At 37.8% G+C, this 26,044-nt stretch overlaps 1 protein-coding gene across 8 annotated transcripts in view; it reads right to left on the bottom strand.

The window, feature by feature from the left end:
- RALGPS1 (Ral GEF with PH domain and SH3 binding motif 1) overlaps positions 1–26,044 on the bottom strand; it is a 109,870-nt gene that overhangs the window by 26,412 nt on the left and 57,414 nt on the right. For all 8 annotated transcript variants that reach the window (XR_004843171.1, XM_009647456.2, XM_035903119.1 and 5 more), the window contains 2 exons: positions 6,389–6,526; positions 4,241–4,334 (listed from right to left, as the gene is read on the bottom strand). Coding sequence is in view for 7 of the 8 variants with exons in the window: in XM_009647456.2 (XP_009645751.1) it covers positions 4,241–4,334; positions 6,389–6,526 (232 nt within the window). In the remaining variant the exon portion in view is untranslated. The remainder of the gene's footprint in view (positions 1–4,240; positions 4,335–6,388; positions 6,527–26,044) is intronic.

The raw sequence follows: 26,044 nt of genomic DNA, 5'->3' as shown, positions 1-26,044 counted from the left end.
AAAGCCTGATACTCAGAGTATTTTCTGGAACATGTTAGGGCTGGTATGCTCTGTAAAGTAGTTGGACCTCTATCCCAACCTAGTCTTAAATAACACTCTGCTACTGCATGCCGCCATATAGCTCATTTAAGAGTAACCTTCCCAATAAGCAGGAAAAGAGGAACCTAACATAATGCAGAAAACAAAATTAGGTAGCCAGTTTTGAACATAGTTCTGTTTCATGGGATCATGCTCTCCAGTACTGGATGAAACTACTGCTAGGACAGTCAAGCTACTTTTACTCAATTCCCCTAATAGTAAGCAAGTGAATGAAGACAGAGAATAGCCTTACATGAACAAGAAATTTAGCTGCTCCCTGAAGAAGCTGAACAAAACTTACTCATCTTTCTCGAGACAAGGAAGATCTAAGTTGTAATAAAGTGGTGCAGTCCTCAAAGCTGTCACTCAGGGCATTTCTGACCAGTATTTGTGTATGAAGCAAAATGGGTCTGACTTATCTGGAACATTTCGGGCTGCCTGTGTAGCAGTTAAAATGAGGTCCAACAGTTTCTGGGAACTTCATTGTCCCTGAGAATGTACTGTGGAAGAGGCAGCCAAGCCATAACTATAGCTATTAATTCACATGGCCACTGGATGACTAGAAATCTCAGACTAACAGTGAAGGTTTCCCCCTACCCCTCCCTTTGACAACAATTCTTGGTGGAAAAGGTCCCGGGAATATAGCTGCCTGGAAGGCCCATTTAAGATGGACTGTGGCCAAGGTTCACTGTTATAAGTACTAATATTTTAAGCACCTGCCATACAATTCTTTCTACCAGAAGACTAAAAACAATATGGTGCAGCTGGCACCTTTATAGCATGATCATTGCTAGGAGTCAGTGTAATGTTTTAATTGCCTATTAATTTCTCTTGGATGCTTTCCCATAGCATCCTGCCTATCTGAATCCAAATTTGAACTGATTCTTCTATAAATAGTCTTACTAGTATATTGGAGTATCAGTGTCTTGCCTAATATGCTCTAAAGAACTGAACTATATGTGTAATAGCAGCCTACAGATTAGGATTCCAATCCTGACTGTCCTGTCCAGATAACATTGTAATACAAATAACAGTCTTCAAACTAACTTTACTCAAAGAACAATTGTGGAGAATATCAGGCCTGACCTAATGATACCAAAAGGTCAGCAAAAAACCATTGTTTTGGGACTGCTGCAAGGCATGTCAGGTTACAAAGTATGTGGCACAGTGCCACAATGTTTGGATAGTGCTGTCTAGCTCAGGGGAAAACTGCATACCTGGCAACAAGCACTTGCCTCAGATCACTTCTTGCACTCCTGGAGGAGGAAGAAGATCCTGCAGCAACTGCACGGAAGTATCTCTGAAGCCCACTGGCTTCCAGTGATGCCCTGAAGTAATGATGATTAGCAATACATTTTGGGTATAACTGGAAGGAATCCTGATGGTTTAGGCACTATTTTTGTCCCTTTGGTCTTGTTATAATTCCCCATCTTCTGCAGAGAACAGAGAACAGGCTGAGCAAGAAAGATTATTATTTTTAGGATATGACATCATTGTCAGGGGTTTTCTGGAGTGTTCCTACTTGCTGACAAGCATGAATCTAAAGCAAGCAATTGGACTGGCATAAAAAATTGTAGAGAAAAGCTTTGTTTATATAAAGTGGTTGCCAAATTTCCCTTTTCAGTGTAATTGAGGTTCTTATTTGGCAAAACACATGTTGGGATCCTGCCAATACATTTTGGGGCAACTAGCTAAGCTTCTCTCCCTGACAGCCTGGTGCTGAGATAGTTCCGTTCTCCCTGTCAAAGGTCAAGCATACATCTCTTCAGAGTATACGAATGCTGTCCCTGGCTCAAGAAGAGCAGTCACTGGAAAGAGAAAGAGAGAGGAGATTCTTTCCCACTAGAAAAACTTAGCACTCTTTGCCTTCTTAAGGCTTACAGTTTCTTCTGGCATGGGACCAGAAAATGCCAGGAAACTGAAGATCCATTAGGGAAAACTGAGAGGAAAATGTGAAATCAAATATTCAAAACAAAATCCAAAATCTTCTCAAATACAGAGATGGAAGAGGAAAAAAGTTCTCTTTATTGGTAGTTGTGATGAGTTTTGATGAATATAGACTTTAATTCAAAGCTTCAGTCTGATGAAACAGACGTGATAGAAGAAGAAAGTTCTCCAACATATATAAACTGCAGCAACTTTATTATGCTAAGCATCAAATCTTTCCCTCTTTTTAATCTCTCTTGTGACTTCAGCCCAGTGTTTCCTTGCCATAGTGAAGCCTAGAAAGAAAACTGCTAAATTTGATTGAAATGTTCTCACAAATAACTAAATCAAAATAAAAACTACTAAATTATCTTTACAATACATCAAATACCTTCCAGCATTACCAGTAAGGCTGCTTCTGAAGTTAAAATTATTTTCAAATTTTAACTGGAATTACTCATGACTTGTAGTTTTTCTAAATATTATGTTATAGCATCATCTACTTACAGAAACCACTTGTTTAATCTGTTTTTCCTAAGATACTACAGTTCATGAAAGCTATTGTATATATCATGTTAACATTGATGTATCATCAGAAAACTCCATCTAAAAATCAAATTAAGCAACATTGACCAGTTTATTGAATCCAATACACTAACTACAGTTCTTCACCTTTACCAATAACTACTCAGTTTAATTTTGCTCTATGTTTGCAACTTCAATGAAGCATAGAATTATGTGGGAAACTAGTAAATAAAGACCATTTGTTAAATTTTAACAGTGAGATTTAAACCTCAGACAACCCTTAACACAAAGTCTTGGACTGCACAACCTTTTCAAAAGGTTGTGCGCAATGCTAACGTTGAATGTGCATCTGTTGCACAACGCATCTCTATTTGTGAAACATCTACAACATCATGAGACTGAGAAAAGGAAGAACATACGCATTCCTACCATCAGCACTCTTCACAGGAATTCTAATTCCATGAAGCAGATAAATTTTGCTATGAAAACATCATACAAACACATTCCTTTTTTTCCAAACAGTTTTCCTACAGAAACATCACTATTCTTGGTATCTGTGATCAACCAAACGCAAAAGCACAATGCTAATGCTATCAAACCACAGCCACGTATGATCTTTTGCAATGAACTACCTTATGCTGGTTCGGCTTCTTTTGCTGGAGTTTACCCTAAGCAAGGGGAGAAATTTTGGACCTTTTTTCTCTATTTGAAGTATGTCCTAATAATACTTGGAGAAGTTCCAAGAGAATACCTTGTCTGAATGGTTTTACATTTAGAATTATTCTCTCAGGAAAAGCAAGGTTACACACACATTTATCACAAGAATCCACACCGGCAGATTTGGCTGAGGAATAGTACTGTATGCACAGTGGCCTGAACCAGAGCTAGGTGGAACAGCTTCGGTAGCTCAAGTTATCACCAGCTGCAGTTATGTTCAAAATTGAAGAGAAAAGACAAATAACATGAGTCGTGCCACGCAGAAACATGTGGGGTTTTGTCTGTTATGGTGACACCTTTTTTCCTGAACTGTCTCAGTAGGATTTTCCATCTGCATGCCAGCAATAGCAGCGACAATTGCAGAGAAATGTAGAATGGTTAAGGTAGGTCATTTTTTATGCTCATATGTACATGACCCCACACTGGTATTACAGTTTTCTGATCCACTGAATCTGTTCTTTTCACAAACACTAACTGGTAGCCTTCATTTCATTAACTGATCAAGTTTCAATTATTTGTCTCACTACTCTGATTGTGTGGGTTAGCTCTTCTCCACCTCTTGTAAGCATTGCTTTAACATGCTTAAGCTCCCAAAATTGTCAGGTCTGTCTTAAGTACCATCTTACTAAAAATAGTAAATTGAAGTTGGAAGATGTTTTTGATGTATTATTTACAATAGCACAGAGTCAATCCAGGTGGCTTTAGGGTTCCTGAACAAAATTCCCTATCATGTAATAGAAAAAAGACTAGATTTTCATCTGCTGTCAACTTTTACAAAGATATTTCATTTTGGAAATCTGGTTAGAATCAAGAAGACTGTAATTTTGGATTTTACTCAGGCATCCTGGTATTATCAGTTCCACTAATAAAATATTCAGAACGCCAGACAAACTCCAAAACATCTCCAGCCAATGACTTTTTGTTTAACTCAATCAAACTAACAGCCAAGTGATCTTTCCATTAAATTCCCCAAAATCTGAAGAATGGTACTTACTTGTAATTGTCATCTTCTACAAATTTCTGAAGTTCTTCAATGTAACGGACAGACTTCAAATACTTTTGCACATGGGGTAGTGTTGTGAGATGATCTGTGGCGTGTTCAAAAAAAAAAAGAAAAAAAAAAGATGAACATTCATTCACCCCAAATTAATTATTCTTTCAGGTTTTTTTTTTTTCTGGTATGGAAACAGAGAATTTGAACCTTCCTAAAGAATAAATCAGGCAGAAATATTACTTTGACTGTAAGATGATGTTTAAGATTTGATTGAGCAAAAGTGATGCTCACTTGTTAAAGAAAACAGAGATGCATTGCATCATCATGAAGGCTAGTACATTTTATTATATGCTCTCTCACAAGTGGAAAAGAGTTATTTGCTGTGAAACCCAGCTTGAATGTTGTGCTCACTGTTCTGGGGGAAATTACAGCCTGCAGCCATGACTGTTAGTGATTCTCATATGAACATGAAGTGAAGAGACTTAAAAATTACAATGCTGAATACCAAGACAGACAGACACTAAGTTCAGAATGACAGAAAAATCCTTTGACGCATGGTGCATGGACAGGAACATGCCTTGTAGTATCTAACTTAACTTTTATGGTCTCGTAAAGACAACTATTTTAAAGGCACACATTATTCTAGGATATTGTTTCTTCAAGGCCATATTTTAATTTTCATTCTGATTTTAACAAAAGCACTCAAAATTAATGCATATCAGTGCTGGAAGCTGCCAAAACTGTAAAAAGGAAAGGGTCAGTGAAATAATGAGGGTTTTTTGTCATTCAAAGTATTCAAAGACAAAATGAAACTCACAATAAGAACACGACAGCTAAATAACAGCTATTCAGAATCATACATCATTATGCCTTGCCCCTACCTTTAAATACTTTATAATACTGAGGCTGACCACAAAGGACAGGGGCTGGATACTTAAGCATACACAAGTAATTTCTCACCTCATTTTCTTACAATCTGACTTTTTTTTTTTCTATTCAAAACTCTCAAAAAGTGTAGCATTTAAATGTTCTGAATTTATTTAATCATACAGTTGTTCTCATGCTTTTCCAGCCTGCAAGCAATGAAAAGTAATGCTAACTCACCAACAGTATGCTGAGTATTAGTCAAGACTACCAAACCAGCAATTTCTTGACATAAGGCTTCACTAACAGGCTAGAATTGCAGAAATTAATTTTAGAGTAAAATCTTGTTAACAAGAAGAAAGCAGCCCCCTCGTGTTCCTTACTTCATCAACAAGCGAGGTATGTGGAAAAGCTTAACACACAATTTAACAAATGTTGTACAGATTGAAATATTTGTATTTTGCTTTGTAAACATATCAACATATCAGGGTTGTTCAGCCTGGAGAAGAGAAGGCTGTGGGGACACCTTATTGCGGCCTTTCAGGAATTAAAGGGGGCCCATAGGAAAGACAGGGACAATCTTTTTAGCAAGGCCTGCTGTGACAGGACAAGGGGTGATGGTTTTAAACTAAACCAGGGTAGGTTTAGACTGGCTATAAGGAAGAAATTCTTTACAATGAGGGTGGTGAAACCCTGGCAGGGGTTGCCCAGAGAGGGCCTCCATCCCTGGGAACATCCAAGACCAGGTTGGACGGGGCTGTGAGCAACCTGATCTGGTTAAAGGCGTCCCTGCTCCCTGCAGGGGGTTTGGACAAGATGGCCCCTAAAGGTCCCTTCTGACCCCAAGCATTCTACGATTCTGTGATTCATCAGGATGATAACAATAAAATGGTGATGAAATTATCACATTCTACACTCCAGACATATCTAGTGCCAAGGAAAGCAATGACAGTAAGATGTCTCTCTGACTGCCTCCGCTGGAAACAGAATATAACCCAAATGCAATAGCTGTACTTGAAAGTATGTCATTTATAGTCCACACATAGCTGTAAACTCTGCACAACTTCTGTTACAGCTCTCCCAACTCAGAATACATGCTTAGTTGCATAATTTACCAGTAATATTGAAACGGCACAGAAGTGGAAGCTATATCACTTACTAGTGTTCAGCTCTACCCATGTTAGCCTCTTGTGTTGCCTCTACACAGGGACAAAACCCACTTTCACAATGTTGTACTAAGGAAATTTTAGTTAAAGCTTAATAGGTATAACAAAATTTACCAACCATAGTTACAGGAGACTTGCAGATCAGCTATTATTCGGAGAATATTGTTCATTTGATTGGATCTTTGTTCATTCTCCATAATGCTGCCTGAAGCGGGATATGCAGAATCAATGTAGATTAAATCCAAGAGATAAATTCCTGAAACAAACAAATGAATCAACCAACTGAGATGGTGTCTAAAACAGAAATAGTTGCGTAATTTTTAACGAATACAACAACTAGCAACTATTTATCCCCACTGTGGTCTGGGCCCATTAAACAAAGCAGAGTTTGGGATATGCACATTGAAAAATGTCGTTATTAGCGTTCGAGTTCTATGACACCTCTTAGAAAAGGACAGAAAAGATTTTGCTTGTGTGCACTTACATAGGCTAATGTCTACTGTGAGCAATTTGCAGGACCATAAGAAGGACACTAAAATCCCCCCTGCCATAAAATGCTGATGGCAGTACAGGCAGTCTGTGTGGAGCTGACGGCAAGCAAAACAGCCCCTGGCTACAATAAACAGTGTCTACCACTGCACTGTTGTGCCTTTGAGGTCTGCCACTATTTCCTACATTATGGTATTACTGCATGTTTTGGCTGAGGTGCCAGGCTGCATTTGCTAGATGCCAACAGGAGATGTTATTTAGGTTTTGATTATGTGATGATTTAAAAAAGCATATAGAAAGGGGTTTTATTTATTAACTTCTTATTGGAAAAACGGCATCGTTATTTGCCTAGGCCCAGATTTCTCAGTAAATACAGAAAGATAGTAATTATTGTAGTTGCCAAAAATGCTGATTGTTCTTATTTGTATTGCACCTTTCCAAAGCACTAGCTGACTAGACAGGTTGTCATTTTTGATTGGTAAAGCAGCATATTATATACAGAAGTTGTGTGTGGCAAGAGGTCAGCTATCTTCATCATCTTAAAAATATACCTATATCTAATGGTTGGTAGGCAGGTATTTTGCAGAGTTAGTCTCTACTGTACGATACTTTTACCTTTATAAAATATATAAGAAAAAGGCACGCTTAAGGCTGAAATGAAGTTATGATACAACCTAACGTTTCTTGCATGGTACCCAACTGCTTTTTATCAACACATGCCATTCAGTTTCACACATACCATTATGATTCGTAGCAGGCTTGCTTTACAGCCCTAGTTAGAAAGCAATCACGAACAAACAGAAAAATACTGAATGGGAAGTACATACAACATATGATCATCAAGTTTGAGAAAACTGAATCATCACTGAGATTGCCTAGAAAGTTTGTTTTTAACTCTGGAAAACTTAAAGATAATCCTGCAACGCAGTCTTGCAAAACTAATGAAAGCATAAAGCAAGGCGCATCTATTCACTTAATTTATTTTAGGACTTCTGGCTGTGCTCTCTGTTGATCAGGCCTTGGGTGTAGATCACAGGAAGGAACCAAGTCACAATGCACAGTACTTCATCTCTTAGGGAAGTGGAATAGTTGGTCTGCTGAGGCTGAGTTATATATAAAGGGGAGTTGCTGCTCTTTTGCTTCTTCGTTGAGCCGTAAGATACCCAGAAGTACCCAAACTACACAGTACAAGAAAGAGCACCTTCATCCACTCTTAACATAGGTTTTACTTCTTTTTAGTAAAAAAAAAAATCCCATAACTGCACGCTCAAACTGCAGGAAATACAAAGCGCTTAAATTTGTAATCACAGGACTTTGAACACAGGTTTACAAACAATTTATACAAAATTTACACAAACTCAAAGCCATTTACAGCAGTGATAAATAATAATGAAGTGGATGCAACCCAAATACCATAATACCACTTACAGTAGAAGTCTTTTATATACAATCTTCAATATTCTTACTTCTACTGATAAAACAAAGTGCACATCGGATTTTGCTGGATGTGCATTTCAAAGAGGAAAGCACAGTTTACACTGTGAACTGGAAGCAAAATATGACTAAGTTCTAGCAGGACTAAGTCAATATTTTTACATCTCAAAACTTAATGATTCTGTATGAATTGAGAAAAAACCCCAACCATCAAAAAAACCTGTGCACAACAATGTGTGGCACTTACTATGATTCTACTAAGCACTCCAGATAGCATGGAAGCTTGGACCAATGGAGGCAGCACAAAGCAGTATTCCTTTATCTGATTTTCGCACATCATATGAAGACAACTGCTAGCTAAAGGTGGGGGGACAATACATTTTTTCGAGTTGATATGAACATGGCCAAACTGTATTTTGTAGCTACATATTATTTGCCTGTTTCAAGACAAGGCTCTATTAAAATCCACTCTTATCAGCTCCTTTCTCTATGTATCTTGAAGTCTCATGACTATCAATGTCAAGCATTGGTTAGCAACAGATCACGTTCCATCAAGAACAATTTTATTTAAAAATAAGCTAAGTAGAAATATTGTAATCTTTTGTTAGAGCTGAAATAGAGTAATTCTGAAGCTACGTTGTAAAAAGTTTCTATTGAGGCAGAATCCACTGGAAACAATAGCACATGGCAATTGTAAAACTCGAGCCCTTGAGACAACCTTGTAAACTGCAGCTTTTTCAACATTTCACCTTAACCATCCAATTCATATATTCTCCTAATAGTTCAGTAACAGCACTGTCAGAATATGCTTTCCAACACTCGCCACAATAAACTAAGGTTTATACTTTTCAACTCCCGCGAACTATGGAAAAATGTTTTGAAATATCACACAACACAAGCATTAACTAAAATATTAGAATAGCTATGAATTGTGTCACAGAAGTCCGACTCGGCATCGGCATCCTCCCTTCCTCCAAATCACAGAAGAAATCAAAACCAAACTAACTACTAACTACTGTGATCCCAGAAAGCTAACCCGATACAAGTCTTGGTCTTATAGAGGCTTTGGGGAGCAAATTCAACTGGCAGAAGAAAAGAAGTGGATTAAGGAAACAAAAGACTGTATTAATCCTCTATGTATGTGTTAGGGACCGGGTCAAGAAGTATGCTCTACGTGTTTGCAAACCACCTTACGTACTAGAGGTTACTAAGTGATCTGTGGAAGACACTATTTTACTGTTGGCTAAATATTACACAAATATTAATTGTTTCAGATAGAAATCGGTATTTCCTGTGAGTGATAACTTCGCTCTTTCTGGACTAACCAGATATAATGATCTTTGAAAACATTCCCAGAATTCCCCAAATTAAAATTCTATCCCAATAACATTTATTTTTTTCTTCATACTATTATTAATTCACATACATAATTCCTTTTCTGATCTCAGTCTGCAAAGAAGGTGGGTGAAATTAAAACTCAGAAAAGAAGAATGATGAGATAAATGTTTGTAAAAACCATATCACATCCATAAACTAAGTCCCTTTTATAGCAGTACAATGGTATTTCTTTAAAGAATTAGAATCTTAGAATTCCAATCTGGTGGCATTTTATGCATGCTTTGTGCTGGCACGAATAATCATAGGATAACTTAAGTCAGAAGGGACCTCCAGAGGTCAATCTAGTCCAACCTCCCGCTCAAAGCAGGGCTTTGTCAACATTGGAAAAAGTTGCCAGTAGCCTTATAAATTTAGGGATGGAGACTCTCTGATCAACTTAATCTGGTGCGCCTTAACCATTCTAATAGTATTTTTTCTTTTTGTTTATATTCAGTTGTAATTTCCCATGTTACAACTTGTGACTATTGCCTCTTGTTCTTTTGCTGTGCACCTCTGAGAAGAATACGTCTTCTTTCTAAGCCGCCCATCCCCGACAACAAAATGTGTAGTAGAAAATAATGAATTTGACCTACAGGGCGGGAGAACTGTCCTTCATTTTGCTACCAAATAAAATTAGAAGACTAAAAACCTGCAAGTTCTACTGCACAGAAGGAAATGCACTAACACACTCTCATGCACAAAACAAAAATTTCTCAGCTGATTAATGGGTGAACTCTAGAACCTGACACAGGCTCTTCTACAGCATTAAAATTACCAGTTTAAAAAACTGAGTAAGAAGAGAAAAATTGCGTGTTCTAAACAACAACATAAAACAGAAAAATTACATCAGCTTCACAAAACCTTTTCAAGAAGAAAAAGGTAAGTCAGCCTGAGAACTTGACATATGCTAACACTCAGCTTTTCAGCAAACCCAGTATCAGGCAAATGTAAGCAACCTACTATCAATATTCTCTGGCATAAGTAAGAGCACTACTGGTATCTTCCTGATTGTTTAATGTTGTTTTCCATTCTATCCATCAATCTCAGCAGAGAACTTCCTCAGAAACGCATGACAAAACTTCAGTTCTGTAGAACTGTGCTGCAATCTGTAACAACAACATAGCATTCCAGTGCATCTCACAGACATGTGCAGGATGGTCTCAGACACAGAATCTGCCTCCAAAGCTCTGCAGGGAGGACGGAACCTGGTGCATTTTATCCTTTCCAAAAACAACCATAGCTTTTCAGGAGCATCTTTTTAGCATTTATATAAGCATTGACTACAAAAGCAATGCAAGGTTATAGTTACTCCATTTCAGAAAATACATACAAAAGATGCTTTTAGTTCCTCTTAAGTTAGTGAGTAGCCTAAAATAAAACATGTCAGATAAAAGATTTTTGTGTAATCATATTTTGCTCAGACTGCAAGTTATTAGATTGTCCAAGCCTCAGGACTCATATTCCCAGTACCTGATGGCCAAGAGGTCTCAGAGACTTGATATTCCTGTGCTATTTGCTCTTCCACCTCTGTTGAAGCCATCCTGAAGCCCCTAATATATAAATTCTTTCCTTGAAAGAGATAATTCTTATTTCCAAAGCTTGAGAAAGAGGGTTAGTAAATGCAGTATGTTTTGAAAGCATGAATGATATACAGATTAAATATTTTTCACAAGTCAGTATTCAGAAAATTCGCTATGACACACAGTGGAAAAAACAAGCATCACAGACATCTCTGCCTGGTTAAGTGCTGCCATTTTTTGGCTCTGTAATTTAGTTAAAAAGACAAACAGCATAATCTCCTAGCCTCACTGTCATTCACAAAACTCTTACTGACCTCAGTGGTGCTGGAAGGGAAACCCTTTATGAATGCGGGGAGAAAATGCTGTACGAAATGTACCAAGTCTGCTATGAAAGCTGTATTCAAACAGACTGAATAGAAATCACTGTACGTGCTCCATTCAGGGATCACTGCAGCTATTGCTGCAGTGTCTCAAAAACATTACTTCAAGTCTGATTATTCTTTAAGGGACTGCTCAAACATTTAAGGTCATCTAAAAGGTAGACTTTGATTTGATATATTCCTAAACTATTCTATGAGCTGTGCAGGGAAGTTAGTGCTTCTTTTTTGCATAACTCAGAAATGAACATTCTTCTGAGCAGGAAAATAACTTCTGCAGCATAAAAATCTACCATATTTCCACATTAGATTTTCCATACTGTTTTTTCAGCATGTTTATAATTAATGACTCCCTCTCTGCCCCATGTTTTCTTGCCCTGCCTTGAAAAGAGCACTCAGTTTCAGGAAAATAGCTAGCTGTCTCACCTTCACTCTTCCAGCTTGAGAATATTAAGTTTTCTCAGTAAGTTCCAGCTATTAGAACAACGGGAAATACAACAATGCTAGTCATGCACGAATTTTTATAAAGGGAAGGAAAGCCACTACAATGAAATGCATGGAGCACACCTAAGCAACACACTCCTGAGACAATTTCGGTGTGCTTGCACTACTTACTGATAATAATCAGATCTTTGGAAGTGTATTAAGTTTGTGCAGTGAAAACAAATCATTTTAATGTAATCTCCCAGTAGTAAGCATGCCTCACACTTACTCAGATAAAAGCCCTAGAAATAAGATTTCCAACTGGGAAAATATAAATTCTTTACTGAAATTACAAGTGTCTTATGTGTTCTCTAGTAATGTCTCATTACTATCACGTAGACCTGTAAGTTACAGATGACCAGCAATGGTCTAGCAAATTTAAGGAAAGCCATGCGGCTGACTAAGGTTTTCTTCTTTACAGCTTATGAAAAAAAAAAGAAAAAAAAAAAAAAAGACAGACCTGGCAATTTTTTTTAGATTTTAGTAAGTACTGAGTATCTACATGAGCAAAATCTCTTTCATATGTTAAGTACACCCCATACTTCACTATTACCTAAATTTTGTATCTCAGATTCAGACTTGCTGTGGAGTTTTGCATACCTCAAGTGCTGTCTGGAAGATCACAGAATCATAGAATGCTTTGGGTCGGAAGGGACCCTTAGAGGCCATCTCGTCCAAACCCTCTGCAATGAGCGGGACATCTTCAACTCAATCAGGTTGCTCCCCAGCCCCGTCCAACCTGACTGTGAATGTTCCCAGGGATGGGGCCTCCACCCCCTCTCTGGGCAACCCCTGCCAGGGTTTCACCACCCTCATTGTAAAGAATTTCTTCCTTATAGCCAGTCTAAACCTACCCTGGTTTAGTTTAAAACCATCACCCCTTGTCCTGTCACAGCAGGCCTTGCTAAAAAGATTGTCCCTGTCTTTCCTATGGGCCCCCTTTAATTCCTGAAAGGCCGCAATAAGGTGTCCCCGCAGCCTTCTCTTCTCCAGGCTGAACAACCCCAACTCTCCCAGCCTGTCCTCGTAGGAGAGGGGCTCCAGCCCTCGGAGCATTTTTGTGGCCTCCTCTGGCCCCGCTCCAACAGTTCCATGTCCTTGTGCTGAGGGCTCCAGAGCTGAGCACAGGGCTGCAGGGGGGGTCTCAGCAGAGCAGAGTGGCAGAATCACCTTTTTTTCCGTATCCCAGACTTACTTACATTTTAGAGGGGAAAAAACAACAACCCAATTCCTATTTTCAGCTCTCCCAAACTTACCTATTACAAGGGGTCCAACCATACTGGGAGCTGCTTCAGCCATTGTCCAACCCACGGGAGTTACTAACATTTACACACTGTCAATATGAACCAGCCACCTTACACATCAGAATGAAGGAAAGAACCCCAATTTCCCTAGTACTTGAATGGCTCTGTAGCAGTCTGATGCCAAGTAAAACCAGTCTGAGTCACCAAGATTTCTCCATGACCTGGAGATCCTACCTAGATTTAAGAATCCATACAGCAGCTCTTTGCTGTCCCCTCTTGTCAAGTGGTACATCAAAATATAGTTAGAGTAAAGGCTGTAAAAGTTCTGCTTGCTTGGAGCCTCTACGCTATGCAACGTACCTTATGGCAGCCTGGTTCAAGGCTAATTCCTACCTATTTTGAGCAAGTTCGCAGCTATTCTCACTGGTATCAATGGTGTAAACACCCTCTTGATCTTTATCAGTAGTTGTAAGCATTTCTTCAGGACAAACAGTAAATTTTGCAGGACAATATACAGATAAGGACCAAGGAGATACAAAAGCAACAAAAAGGATGGGAGGGGAGGTTCTGTAAATTCCAAATAAAAGTGGAAGGAAATGGACTTTTGGTGGGTAGTGGGGTGCAAGAAGAAAGAAACCAAGCTGATGGATGCCAATAAAAAAAACCAAACTGATTGTAACACGCTGGAATGTGACAGAATATATTCTTTGTAAATACACATCAAGTTATACCTTCTCAGTGTCGCTCCTCTCCCTCCTTCCTTTTGAAGCGAGAGGGATGATTAGGTTTTTATGGGCGGGTTTTTTTTAGCGTTACCAGCCTTCAGCTAGGCAGTGGCATTTTGAACTCTTCTATATTTATGATAATAGATTATAGATGAGGATTAGTTTATTTTGCTCAGAGGAGTCACAGTATTATTCCCTTCAGAAGACTTTAAGACCTGCTTCTCAACAGAAAGGCTTGGGGTTGCCATATGCCAAAGAAAATACACAGCACTAGCTTTTCAAACCTTGGCTTACATTTGTGCTACTGTGCACTGAAAAAAGCTTTCTAAGATGTGAAGCCATCAGGATATTTTCCAGAGGGTGAGCTCATGGGCAGCTCCCTCCACAAGCAAAACATTTTCCAGTGATACTGACTTTTCTCCATTGTTACTAGAACTAATTTTGCAGCTGGATATTGTATGCAGACAACACAGTATTCATTAGTTTATGGTATCATGGAAATAACAACACAGACTAAGGAAACGTATGGCCAAATGATCCAGGACTAAATTTGTCAATGGAAATAACACTGTGTAAAGGGGACCGATTATTTTTAAATTGGCAAAAGGAAGTACAATACCTAGCTCTTAAATTTTTATTGCAGAGCTCAAACAAAGCAGTAATACTGCTGACAATTTAAAGACCAGGAAACTGATGTACAACAAAAAAGTGACCTTGAAATATAGTAGTCAATGCCACCCAAATCATGCATTTTGAGTGCTCCATCCACCAGACAAGAACTTCCAAGGCGAAATTTTATTGGAGAAGTATTTATGAAGAACGGCAAACCTAAGTCTGTATATTTGTGTTTTGATTCATGGTTAAGCTTCTCCTATTATTTCTTTATTCAACACTCAAGGCTTCTGAGAAAGAGAAAATAGCAGAGGCAGACAAAAAGGAAGCATACTTTGGACCTGCTGGGTACTAACGACATACTTTTAAAAATAAACCCAAGCCTTCTGAAATCAGTGGTTATTCAGCTTCACCCAATTCTGATGAACCTCAGCTCAAGCATATAAGCTTTAAAATTTTCATCAACAGCTATAGCGTGTGATTTGTTCCTCATTAAGAAAGACTGACATAACACGCTAGGAAAGACAAAATACTTTCATTCCAGCAAATCACACGTACAAAGTTATACCAATGAGAAAGGCTGGGATGGTATTGCTTTAAACCGCAGCAGCAGAAACAAATGGAAACCTGTTTCTTAAGGCATTTGCCTGCCGGTCAGAAAATCTGGGTTCAAATTTTCTGTTCTGTCACAGATTTCTTTGACCTGGGCAAGTTACTGTTATTCTCTACTTTCCACAAATTTTCAGTAAGAGAAACAGCATTTCCCTGTCAGAAAGACCTCACGAACATAAATATCATGACCAGAAAGACTTAATAAAAGTAGTTTAAATTCCTTACAGGAAAATATGTAATGATGTGCAGCCTGAAGAAGCAAAAGCACCATTTATTCTTAACAGTTCAGAATTTCAGATCTCTTCTGCGGGCTTATGACCAGTTGCAGGCACAAAGTGTAATCCAAAACTTACAGTACCTAAAATTGTCTCACAAATACACATTGTTGCAAAACTGATCATAAAAAACCAGTGCAGATAAAGATTGAAAATGTGCATCATTCTTAATTGTGTCTTCTTTTTTTTTTTTTTTAATAATAGATATAAAATAATCCTGTGAAATAGTAGGGCTAACAAGCCCAAAATTAAGTGGTAAAAGCACACCACTACTGTATACTTGACATACACTTTAGTGCATAGTGCTTTGCTAAGGGTCTATGCAGTTCTGCAAATGCAAGTTAGGAAACAGCTACTGTATGGTATTTTTGTTAGTCAGACATTGGCTACTTTGCAACAGAGAATAATTAGCTGGTGGGGAAGTATTTCAGATTAGCCTGGGGACTTCAATTTGTTATTCTTACTTGATGTTTTGATCAAGCACTGCAATAATCTTCCACATTTGTTTGGTAAATTGTACTGTTACCATGACAACCACAAACACATGCTGTAAGAGGAGGAAAAAAAGTTAAATGTTTTAATGAACAAATTTAGTTCCCTACTTATCATCACGTACAATTTCTAAAGATATTCACAACCCAGAAGCCCTTGAATGCACGTATGCTGCAGTGTAACATGGACGTCTGGGTATAGAGCATTCTTCTGGTACAGGAAGCAGTGTCTACAAGACACGCAGTAACTGGCAGGCATAACAGAAGGGAACCAATGGAAAGTAATTATTTTTCCTTTTTTCTCCCCAAAAGTTGAATAATGACACTAGTTTGATAGGAAAACCAGAAGATACACAAATGTTTCCAACTTGTAGTCAGCTATATTTATGAAAGCTTTTTCCCACACACAGTAGTGTGGTTGTATCATACTAAATAAAGCAGAGGACAGAGAGAAAGCAACTTATCAATTAACTAAGTGGTAGAAAGTCCAAATCACTACAGTCAGCAGTCTGTAAAACCAAAGACACCATTCTTAGGATATTAGCTCATAGTCAGAAAAGCCAACAGTTTTGTGGTATCATTGGTTTCAAAATGACTGGATTTTTTCCATGGACTAAGGGCTGGAAAATTTTTCTGCAAAAGCAAATATATATACTGGTTAACCCTGGTAGGACTTGGAGTACTGTAAAAACAACCGAAGACAAATCTTTGCCAAGGCAACAACATGTGATTTGTAATACATACTGCCAGCACAGTGGCGAAGTGAACAGGATCACTCACAGGAAAGTCAAGGTGGGATTACAACCAGGTTTATCACTCCTATCTGATGCCAGAACATAGCACCAGAATCACACACTGAGGCTGAGTCAAAAAGACAAAAAGCTTTCTCAGTTAAAAAGATTTGTATAATTTTTACTTACACAGTTCCAAATCCAAAACAGCTGCTCTTGCCACCCTCTGGCATCTTCCCTTGCACACCATCAGTCTAATGAGAGTGTGAATGCTCACAATACCACAAAAGCTTTTTTCTAAAAACCCAGGTGAAAGCAATCCCTGCAACGATCTTGCTAGTAAGGTAGCAAGAGGGGAGGTAGCTAATAGATTGCTTTCTGGAACATTATTTCTTCAACACAAGGATGAATAGAAAGATACATTTTCTGTATTTGCCAGTCGTTTTGTTGTTGTTTTGTGAACATTCATCTACACGAAAGGGAAAACAATTACGGCTTCAAACCACATTAATTCTGTCTTTCAGAGACAGTAATGACAAGCATCTTAAAAACGGAAGAGAATTTTCTTTATACAAATCCTTATATAAGTAAAGAAAAAGGGACACTTTAAAAATAGATGTTTTTATTAAATAAGTTACAATTACATTAATTAGAGCTTTAAATAATTATTTAAATTGTTTTAAAGCATTTTAGTGATGGTTGCTATGATGGGACTTGCCAGAAATAGCTTGACACTAAAATACACACCACAACTGTTTTCATGTTGAAACTGTGAACTATACAATTAATTCAACTTTTCAGCTCTTGACAGGCTTGAGAACCTCTGCTTATTATTTGCACTTTCAATAGGGAGGCAGATTTGCATATGTATATTAAAATCAGAATCTTAAACCTGTCCCCTGGTGCGGCTTCATTGGAAAGGATATAGAGTATAGCCTCCGTCTACATTTTCTTGTTAAAACAGCAAAGCTGATTGGCAAAATCCACACTAATACTACAAACACTACTAAACCATGCATTGAACTAAATCAATTAACTACAGAAGTATCTCATTTACTGTTTCTGTTGGCAGACAGAAATGTATACATGATAAAATGTCTCAAGAAAGACACCAAACAATTATGACATGGTCCCACGGATGGCCATCAGGATGACTACACGGTTAGAAAACTTGTCATAGGAAGAAAGGTTAAAGGACTTGGGTTTGTTCAGCCTAGAGAAGTGAAGGTGTGGGAAGGTGATCTAACCAGTCTTCCAGTACCTAAAAGGAAGTTACAGAGAAGATGGAAATACTCTCTTCAGAGTGAGACACAGCAACAGGATGAGAGGCGATGGGGGAAATTCTGTCTGCATATAAGCAAAAATTCTTCACTGTGAGAACAATTAAATATTGGAATAGGCTCCCCAGAAGAGGAATGCAACTTCCCTTGCTGGAAATATTAAAGATTTGGCTTGACAGGACACTGGATAACCTAACCTATGGCCTTGCTTTCAACAGAAGGTTGGATCAGATGATCTCTGGGAGCCCCTTCTAGCCACAACTCTATTATTCTACAATAAAAGTGATAAATGTGGTAGCCTATGCCTACACATCTATTACTGTAGGACAGTTTGGAGTATAGCAGTTATATGGACTAATTTGTTGTAGCAAGGGTATGCATGTACAAATAGACAACTGACACTGATTTTAACTGTGAACAAAGCAAGTACTTCAAGCAATCTCTTTTCATCATGAGATATACACAAAATTTACCTTATAAAAACATACAGCTAGAGAGCACGCCTTATTTTGGCTCAACCAACCTCAGCAACATCAACTAACAAAATTAAAATTTTATGTTGGTAGGATACACATTTAAATTTGTGGCACAACTAGTATGGTGAATAAGCAAGACTGCATTAATAACTATTTTAATTAGAAATAATCAACACCAACATTGTACCTGAAACAGCGTTACATCTTCTGTTGAGCAAAAAAGTGCTGTATGCACAGCATGCAGGCCTGCCGTATTTTTTGACCTGAAACAGCAATGTATCAACCCAAACCCACAGATGTTCTGTACCGGGCTGTTTTCTAGTTTATATGTAACTTCTTAATTGAATCATTCTCACACCAATAATCATGCATATGCTTACTATACAAACATCAATTTCTGTCTTTTCTGGCTTCAGAACCAGAGAACAGTACCAGAGGGCCACATCACCACTCTGGGCTTGTCTATACCTGGAAAGCATAGACAAACTAGTTTGGAATATTTATTCTGGAACAGATAGTCTATTACAGGCCCAGCATTCCTCAAGAATGATCACATCCAAGTTGAGACATTCACTGGAATAACTGCTTCAGTCAGTTTTCAGTGTAGACAGCATTCACCTGAATAAAACTTAGGGATCATTCAGGCAAATATACTTCAGGGGTTCAGAAACTGTGTCAATGTAACACCTATACATAGCGTAACTCCAACATACAACTCTACCTCCATTAATCAAACTCAAAACCCCAAATAATTCAATAACTGGAGTGAACGTTCCAAAAATTATTTTACTTCATGGCAAACAAGAAGATGTAATGGCAAGCAACAAATTGTATTATGTACAATTAGTAAAAAAAAAAAAAAAAAAAAATTAAAAATAGTTGTAGTCTGTTACCTCTGTCAGAACACAATCTAAAATCTTAAAAAAGCCAATACTTCCATAAAGTATTAAAATATTTTTTCCAACCAACACAGTAATGGCAAATACATTCTTTAAAAATGGGTAACAATAGTAATGGAAACTACACTGTCATTATTATAGTATGTGCATGAGCACGAAAGCGGTCCCACTCACAAGCAACATCTTCAACAATGGGATATAATGAGCAACTACATTATTTCTAAACAAGTCCCTTGAAAGGCACGAGCATCTTTAAAATCAAGTATTCATTCAACAAAAATCAAACAAAATTCCAGCACTGATACAGCTTTTAATTCCACCCTCTACCAAAAGCATCTCCTATACTGCCCTGTTTCTTTTGGCTCCTTCTCTACCTAAAAAAAGAAATAATGATCACCAGCTCCAGAAAAAGAGAAAGGGTTCAGATCACACTGCCTTCTCAGAAGCTGCAACACCTACTTAAGCCTTAGCTGCTAGCTTGAATACGTCAACGGTTCACATATCCCTGATCTGACATACAAGGAGAAAAGTAACTCTCTAGCCATCTATGACTTTTAAGAAAGCAACATTACAAATTTAACTTTATTGTTAAGGTAGAATATAACATGCAGTTTGCAGGAAATGTTGCTTAGTAGCGTGTCTTCTTATAAAATGCACTGTTACTATGTGCACAGAGGTGGCAACCAAACAGAATACAGTTCATTTAAAAAAAAAAAGTTTTAAAGATAAGTTTTTTATATCCACTTGGCATTGGTGAGGCCACATCTGGAATACTGCAGCACAGTCCTGCTGCACCTCTGTACAGGACCGATGTTAAACTGCAGAGACACCAGCACAGGACCATGGAAATGGCCTGGGAGTGGGAGCACTGGACAGATGAGGACAGGCCTGAAGAACTGGGCTTGTGTAGCCTGGAGAAGAGACGGGGCCGGAGGCGCAGAACATAGCTGTGGTTATTTCCCTAACAAAACGGAGTGTGCGGGGGAGCTGTAGAGAACAGAGACAGATTTTTCTCTGAGATGCACTGCAGCAGGACAAGAAGCAACTGACACAAGCTGCAGCAATGGAAATTCCAGTTAGAGTAAGAAAAAACCAAAACAAACAAACACCAGCCACCCCCAAAAAAATCACTTTAAGAGGGGGGTCAAGCACGACACTGTTGCCCAGAAAGACTGTGAACCCCAGTCTCTGGAGGTTTACAAAACTCGGCTGGACAAGGTCTTGAGTAACCTAATCCAGTTCTTAAGCTAGCCCTGCACCGAGTAGGTGGTTGAACCAGATGACCTCCAGAGACCCCATTTTCTATGTCATTCTTATCCTATCCCCTGTAACTTGCCGATGTGGCTACGAAACCGGCCTGTCTACTGGACGATACGCATGCTGACAGAAACCTAGATGGAGAATGCCAATTGTGACAGATATTTTAGCAGATTATGCCCTTATTAAATACTATGCTTTTTACAGTAATAGGAAAGTGAAAAATGCTATTTGTAAAATGTATATTTAAGTAAAACATAAGTATGCTGCAGGGAATCATATCAGCATATGCAAACAAGAGCCGCACAGTACAAGAACATATTCTTTCCTAATACAGTGAAACTAATTTTACTTTTGATGTGCACATTAGAAAAGAATCAAAATTTTTTTCACAAAATTTACTGGAACAGCACTAAAAAGAATCTAAGTAGGAAATAAATACTAGTTTACCCCTTTTGCTCTAGAGTCTAGGTTAGTCAAAAATCCAATCCCACACTAAACTTCCCTCTCAGTTTCCAGAGTCAAAGAATAAAAAATGTGCATCTTGCAATAGTGCATGTGTTTTGTTACAGAAAATCCATAATCAGTATCAAAGAAAGCCAATATTTAACAGAGACTTACATAAACAAAAAAGATGCATCAAATCGATAACTACATTTTACCAAGACAGCTTTCTCAAGCTATTCACGTGGGTGGTTCATCAAGTTCTTTCTGGTCTTCCTATGGCCACACATGGTGTATCATGTATCTAGACCTGACTTAGTTCCTGAGTTAGAACCATCCCATTAATGAGAGCTGTAAGAAATGAGGAAATATACATACAGCCACCTGATACTTAAGCCTGAAGTCCACATCTGTTTCATACAGTCATTAGTACAAGGAGAGCTGTTTTCTTGTCTTTTATTACCTCTATAATTAAGTATTTTTAATAAGTAAGTCAGTCTTCAGAAAACTCTATTAGCAAAAGATTCAGAATTAAAACACAAAAATCCCTTCCAGGCTGTACAATAGCTTCATTTGCTAATCAGAATAACAACTTTAACATGCTTCTTTAATCAAAAGCTCAACACTGAAACATTTACCTCAGGCAGAGCACACTGCTACCTTAAACCATGAAAGTGCTCTTCATTTTTCATATTTAACGTTGTTCTATACAGTTGTGATTTTTTTTTCCCCAGAAATAAAGGAAAATAAATAGTCTTTCTGTGAAAGAAGATACATCACTCACAAAAGTACCAATGCTTTTAATTGCAGTGGTATTACTTCTGTGAGTGTTACAGATATAGACTAGCCTTTTCAAACTTCATTAACCTTCCCATGGTTTCTCAGGTCCACCATGGCAGCATTTATTTTTATAGAGTCCTGTTCTCCAAAAAGACTTTAAACTAAACTAATGGGTAACATCAGTCCTGTTAGGAATACAAAGAATGTAATAGTGACTCAATATGACAAGCATTTTCTACTAACGCTTGGCAGAGACAGCTGGAAATACTAGTGCTTGTACAGTGACATTTCAGCATGGTTAAAAATGCACAAGTTTTAAAGGAAATGAACGTAACACAATTTCAGTGAACTGACTTTTCAGGTTGACAGCTGATTTAAAGTGCCTCAAAGAAAAAAAGAATTCCTAAAAGACATTCTTTCTTACCTTTTGATATATCAATCCCCCAACTGAGCAGCCTAGCGTCATGTTGCATCTCACGCAAACAAAGACTGTCGCTGATCTATATGAAGTTTTGCTCTTCTTCACTCAAGCACACTGGTGACCTCAAAAGAAAATCTTTTAGAAGCAGGGCTGCTAATCCAAAAGGTCACTCAAGAGTGCCTGTAAGCATCTGAGACTTCTCAGAAAGCCACTATCACCTGGAACACCAAAGAAACCTGTTTAACTCAACTAACTTACTTTCAGCCATTCCTCTTGTCTATGTTTAATGAAAGAAATAAAATATTATCATTGCTTCGTATTGGCCACCCCAAAACTAAAAAAAGGAAACAATCCCGTGGTGTTTCCTGAATAATCAAACCCTAAATGGATCATTGGAATTAACCATTCCACCTCCATCATTGTACAATGAAGCCTAATGTAGAAAAACAGACAAATAAATGCAGCATAAACCAGGCAACTTTCAAAATAAGATACCAGTGTGTTAAAGAAAAAGCTACCAGCAATCCAGCTGGAATTATGTTCAGGAATTTATGCCCAAAATCATTTCTGACTGGTGCAAATCATTCTCTTATCCACTGAAACAGTCTAAAAAATGCTGAAGCTGTCTGGAGTTTCCTAGCAAAGCTCTTCCTCTGAACAAATCAGATTTTTTCAAGAGTACTTACAGGTTTTTTGTTATTGTTTTTTTCTCCTGTTTTTCCCCAAACCCCAGCTATTTCCTAATGCTTTTCCCACAAATCAGGAAAAATATATTAGAGGAGATTAAACACTGCAATAGTGGTTAATCTCAGCATTTCTAAACACGTTATCCAGTGTCAGAAAGCAGAGAATGCTTTGAAAAAGAGTATAGGAAAACGGCAAAGGTACAGTAGTTGTTTTCCAGATGTAGCTTCCTCTCAGCAGTGAGCTGTGGTTTAGGGACTTCCTGAGAGAGATCTTGTATAAACACTTTTGTGCTTAAGTCTGGGTGGTATTTTTTCTTTACAATGTTTCTTCTCTGAAACTGCCTGTTCGCTTTTGCTTCTTCCTGCTATTCCTTCACATACACTTTTTATTTTTGGTTTCAAAAGATCTTGTGGCAAATGAATCCGGTAATTGAACTGCACACTGCCTGAAAAACTAATCAGTTAGATTTCTCAAAGTTTGCCTTTTTAAGATTGGCACATTCTTACCCATTTTGTTTATCTTGAGCTTCTGATCGCTGACTCAAAGTCAGCTTCTATGACCAGCTGGTTTACAGTATTTTCACTAGCTCTCAAAGCCAAGTCTAACATTAGACCAGTCCTTGCTGATTAAACTACTCTGGTGAAGACAGCTATCAGCTTTCACAGCCAGAAATAACTGGCTATTAGTATCCTACTATTAGCAGGATCTGTTATTCTCCAATTGTGGATTTAAATAAACTGATCTCCGAGATTCTCAGTATGAAAAGCAAATGGAACAACTATGAAATGTTTTGAAAATCATGTAATTCAGCCTAAAGCCTTTAACAAAAGCAATGAACTCCACTTCATAGTATTACAAACCCAGGGAAAAGGCATTCCCATTTGTTCCAAGCAGAATGCCCACATGAAGGCTAATCCCCTTCAATCCTCCTTTTCCCTTCAATCCTCCAGACAATTCTGATATCCTACAAACACTTGGCACATCCAAATAAAATTCCCTGTCACCTATCAAGTTGGCACAACTTTATTTTCCCCAATATACCAAACTGCAACACACTCAAGAAATAAGGCGGCTTTGTCATACGCAATTTGGCATGAGCCATACACAAAAGTTTCCAGGAACACGCTGTTCAGACAGCTTTAAAAAGACAAAAAAGCACTCGGCACTTAATTAGAAGGTCAATCCACATAATAATACGTTGTTTCTTAGGCAGAAAATAGGATGATCGAAGAAATAGGGTTTGGCTATTTTCGATCTTTCAGATATTTTTATTTGTAACACAATTATCTGTAAGAGAATTACTACTGACTCGAAAACACACCACGAGGAGTCTCTATTTAGTCTCCTTTCATTGGGTAAAGTTTTTAGGCATTTAACTGCACTTAAATAAGTGCCCTAAAATCAAAGGAGCTGAAGTATACATTAAATAGCTTAAAAGTGGTTATGAATGATTTATAAATACGGTCCTAAATAAAGAACTTTATCCTTGGGAAATCCTGTATTTCCAAGAACCTTGGTGCTCCCTGGCAGAACAGCAAGTTAGAAAACTATTTTACTACAAAAACAAAGAATCTGAAAATGTTCATTTTTAAATGAAAACAAATAACTCAAGCAGCAATCTAGGTAGGGAATCGCCTTCCTAGCTCTGGAAGTAGTCAGGGATTTGAGAAACAGATCAGCACAGGAAATAGCCACCTCCGTATCTTAGTGAACACTCATGGCAACCCGCTCCCTTACTCTCCCTGCTCCATGCTTCCCTCCCCTGAGAAACCCTGGGTATCTGTAGGCTGAAAAGGCACCTTGGAAATGGCACGTGAATCATACGCAAGTTGGAAGAAAATTTAACAGGCCCATTGATAATTCTATTCATTTTTGACAGATTTAGCACATTCTCATTCAACTACACCAGCTTTTTCAGCATAAAACTAGTGCATTGGAAAAGCTTTGGACCGCTTTAACCCCAAGTATCCAGACCACGCTACTTAACAGCGCTGAAATGACCACTTCAGCCCCAGGTTTTGTGTCCTTTCTCTTCAGACATAGAAAGCAGTGAGCTTTTGAGTTAAATCATAAAGTAATGGTAGCGTAACCACAGCAACTAATAAGATGCGCTAGCATTCCCTGCAGGAATCCCAGGCCACACAGTAAAGGTACAAGAAACTTAAAAAGCCTAAGGTGTACTGAATTATTAGTGTAACATATTTAGATGTGTTTTTTTCTGACATAGTAGACATTCATTTTACAATGGAAATAATTTATTATTAGAATAGCTACTAGTTGTCCATATTTTAACTTGAACAGAAATTGTTTTAATTCAGTAGCTTTAAACCTCTTTATTTGTCCTTCCATTAATCTAAATGTTCTCATAGTGGTTTCCTCCATTTCTTCAAAACCCAAAGATCTTTAAAACTGCTTGAAAAACTATGAACAAATACATTCTCTCAGTATGGTATAGCTTTCTAAAGATAGCCATGATATACAGTGTCAGTGAAATAACAGTTTTGTTTGCTGTTGATAAAAGTACCTAAAAAAAAAAAAAAATGAACATTTTTGTATTGTGAAGACTCACTGTTAATTTTGGTATTTTCTTTACAAGATTCCCAGCAAATTATAAATACATCTTCAAGACAAATTTTACACTCATTCAAAAAAATATTTTTTAAAAGTAGAGATGATAGCTAATAACCAAAAGTATTCTACATGCAGAAAGTTCTGTAATAGCAAATTTTTAGAAAGATTCTAGGGAAACAGTAAGAAATCACAGTAATCAAATGAGAAACATGCTTTAGATTACTAACGCAAGTAGCAAGCAAACATTAAAATACGCACTGTTCTTCGGCCAAATTGTGGATTCTCAACCTGCATTGGATTATTTTAAGGGCTTGCTTGAATTTCGCTTTCCTTTATTTCTGGGAACATGCTGTTCCCTGGCAGAAATGACCTACGAAATAGTAAAAATGGAGAATAGCAGCACTATTCCGAATAAAGCACCCTTGCTTTACTTCTCTCTCTTAACATTAAAGTGACCGGTCAGTAAAAACTAGCAGAGACTGCTTTAGTGTCTATGATGGAGGGAAAAAAAAAAAAAATAAAATTCCGTCTCTCTACATCAGTAAGCACATTTTGAAGATTATTAAGCAGGAAGTAGCTCCCTTCCCCC

The sequence above is a fragment of the Egretta garzetta genome, unplaced genomic scaffold, assembly GCF_000687185.1.
Source record: "Egretta garzetta isolate BGI_Z169 unplaced genomic scaffold, ASM68718v1 scaffold341, whole genome shotgun sequence".
Classification (NCBI taxonomy): domain Eukaryota; kingdom Metazoa; phylum Chordata; class Aves; order Pelecaniformes; family Ardeidae; genus Egretta; species Egretta garzetta.
This window is presented reverse-complemented; position numbering and strand designations above follow the sequence as displayed.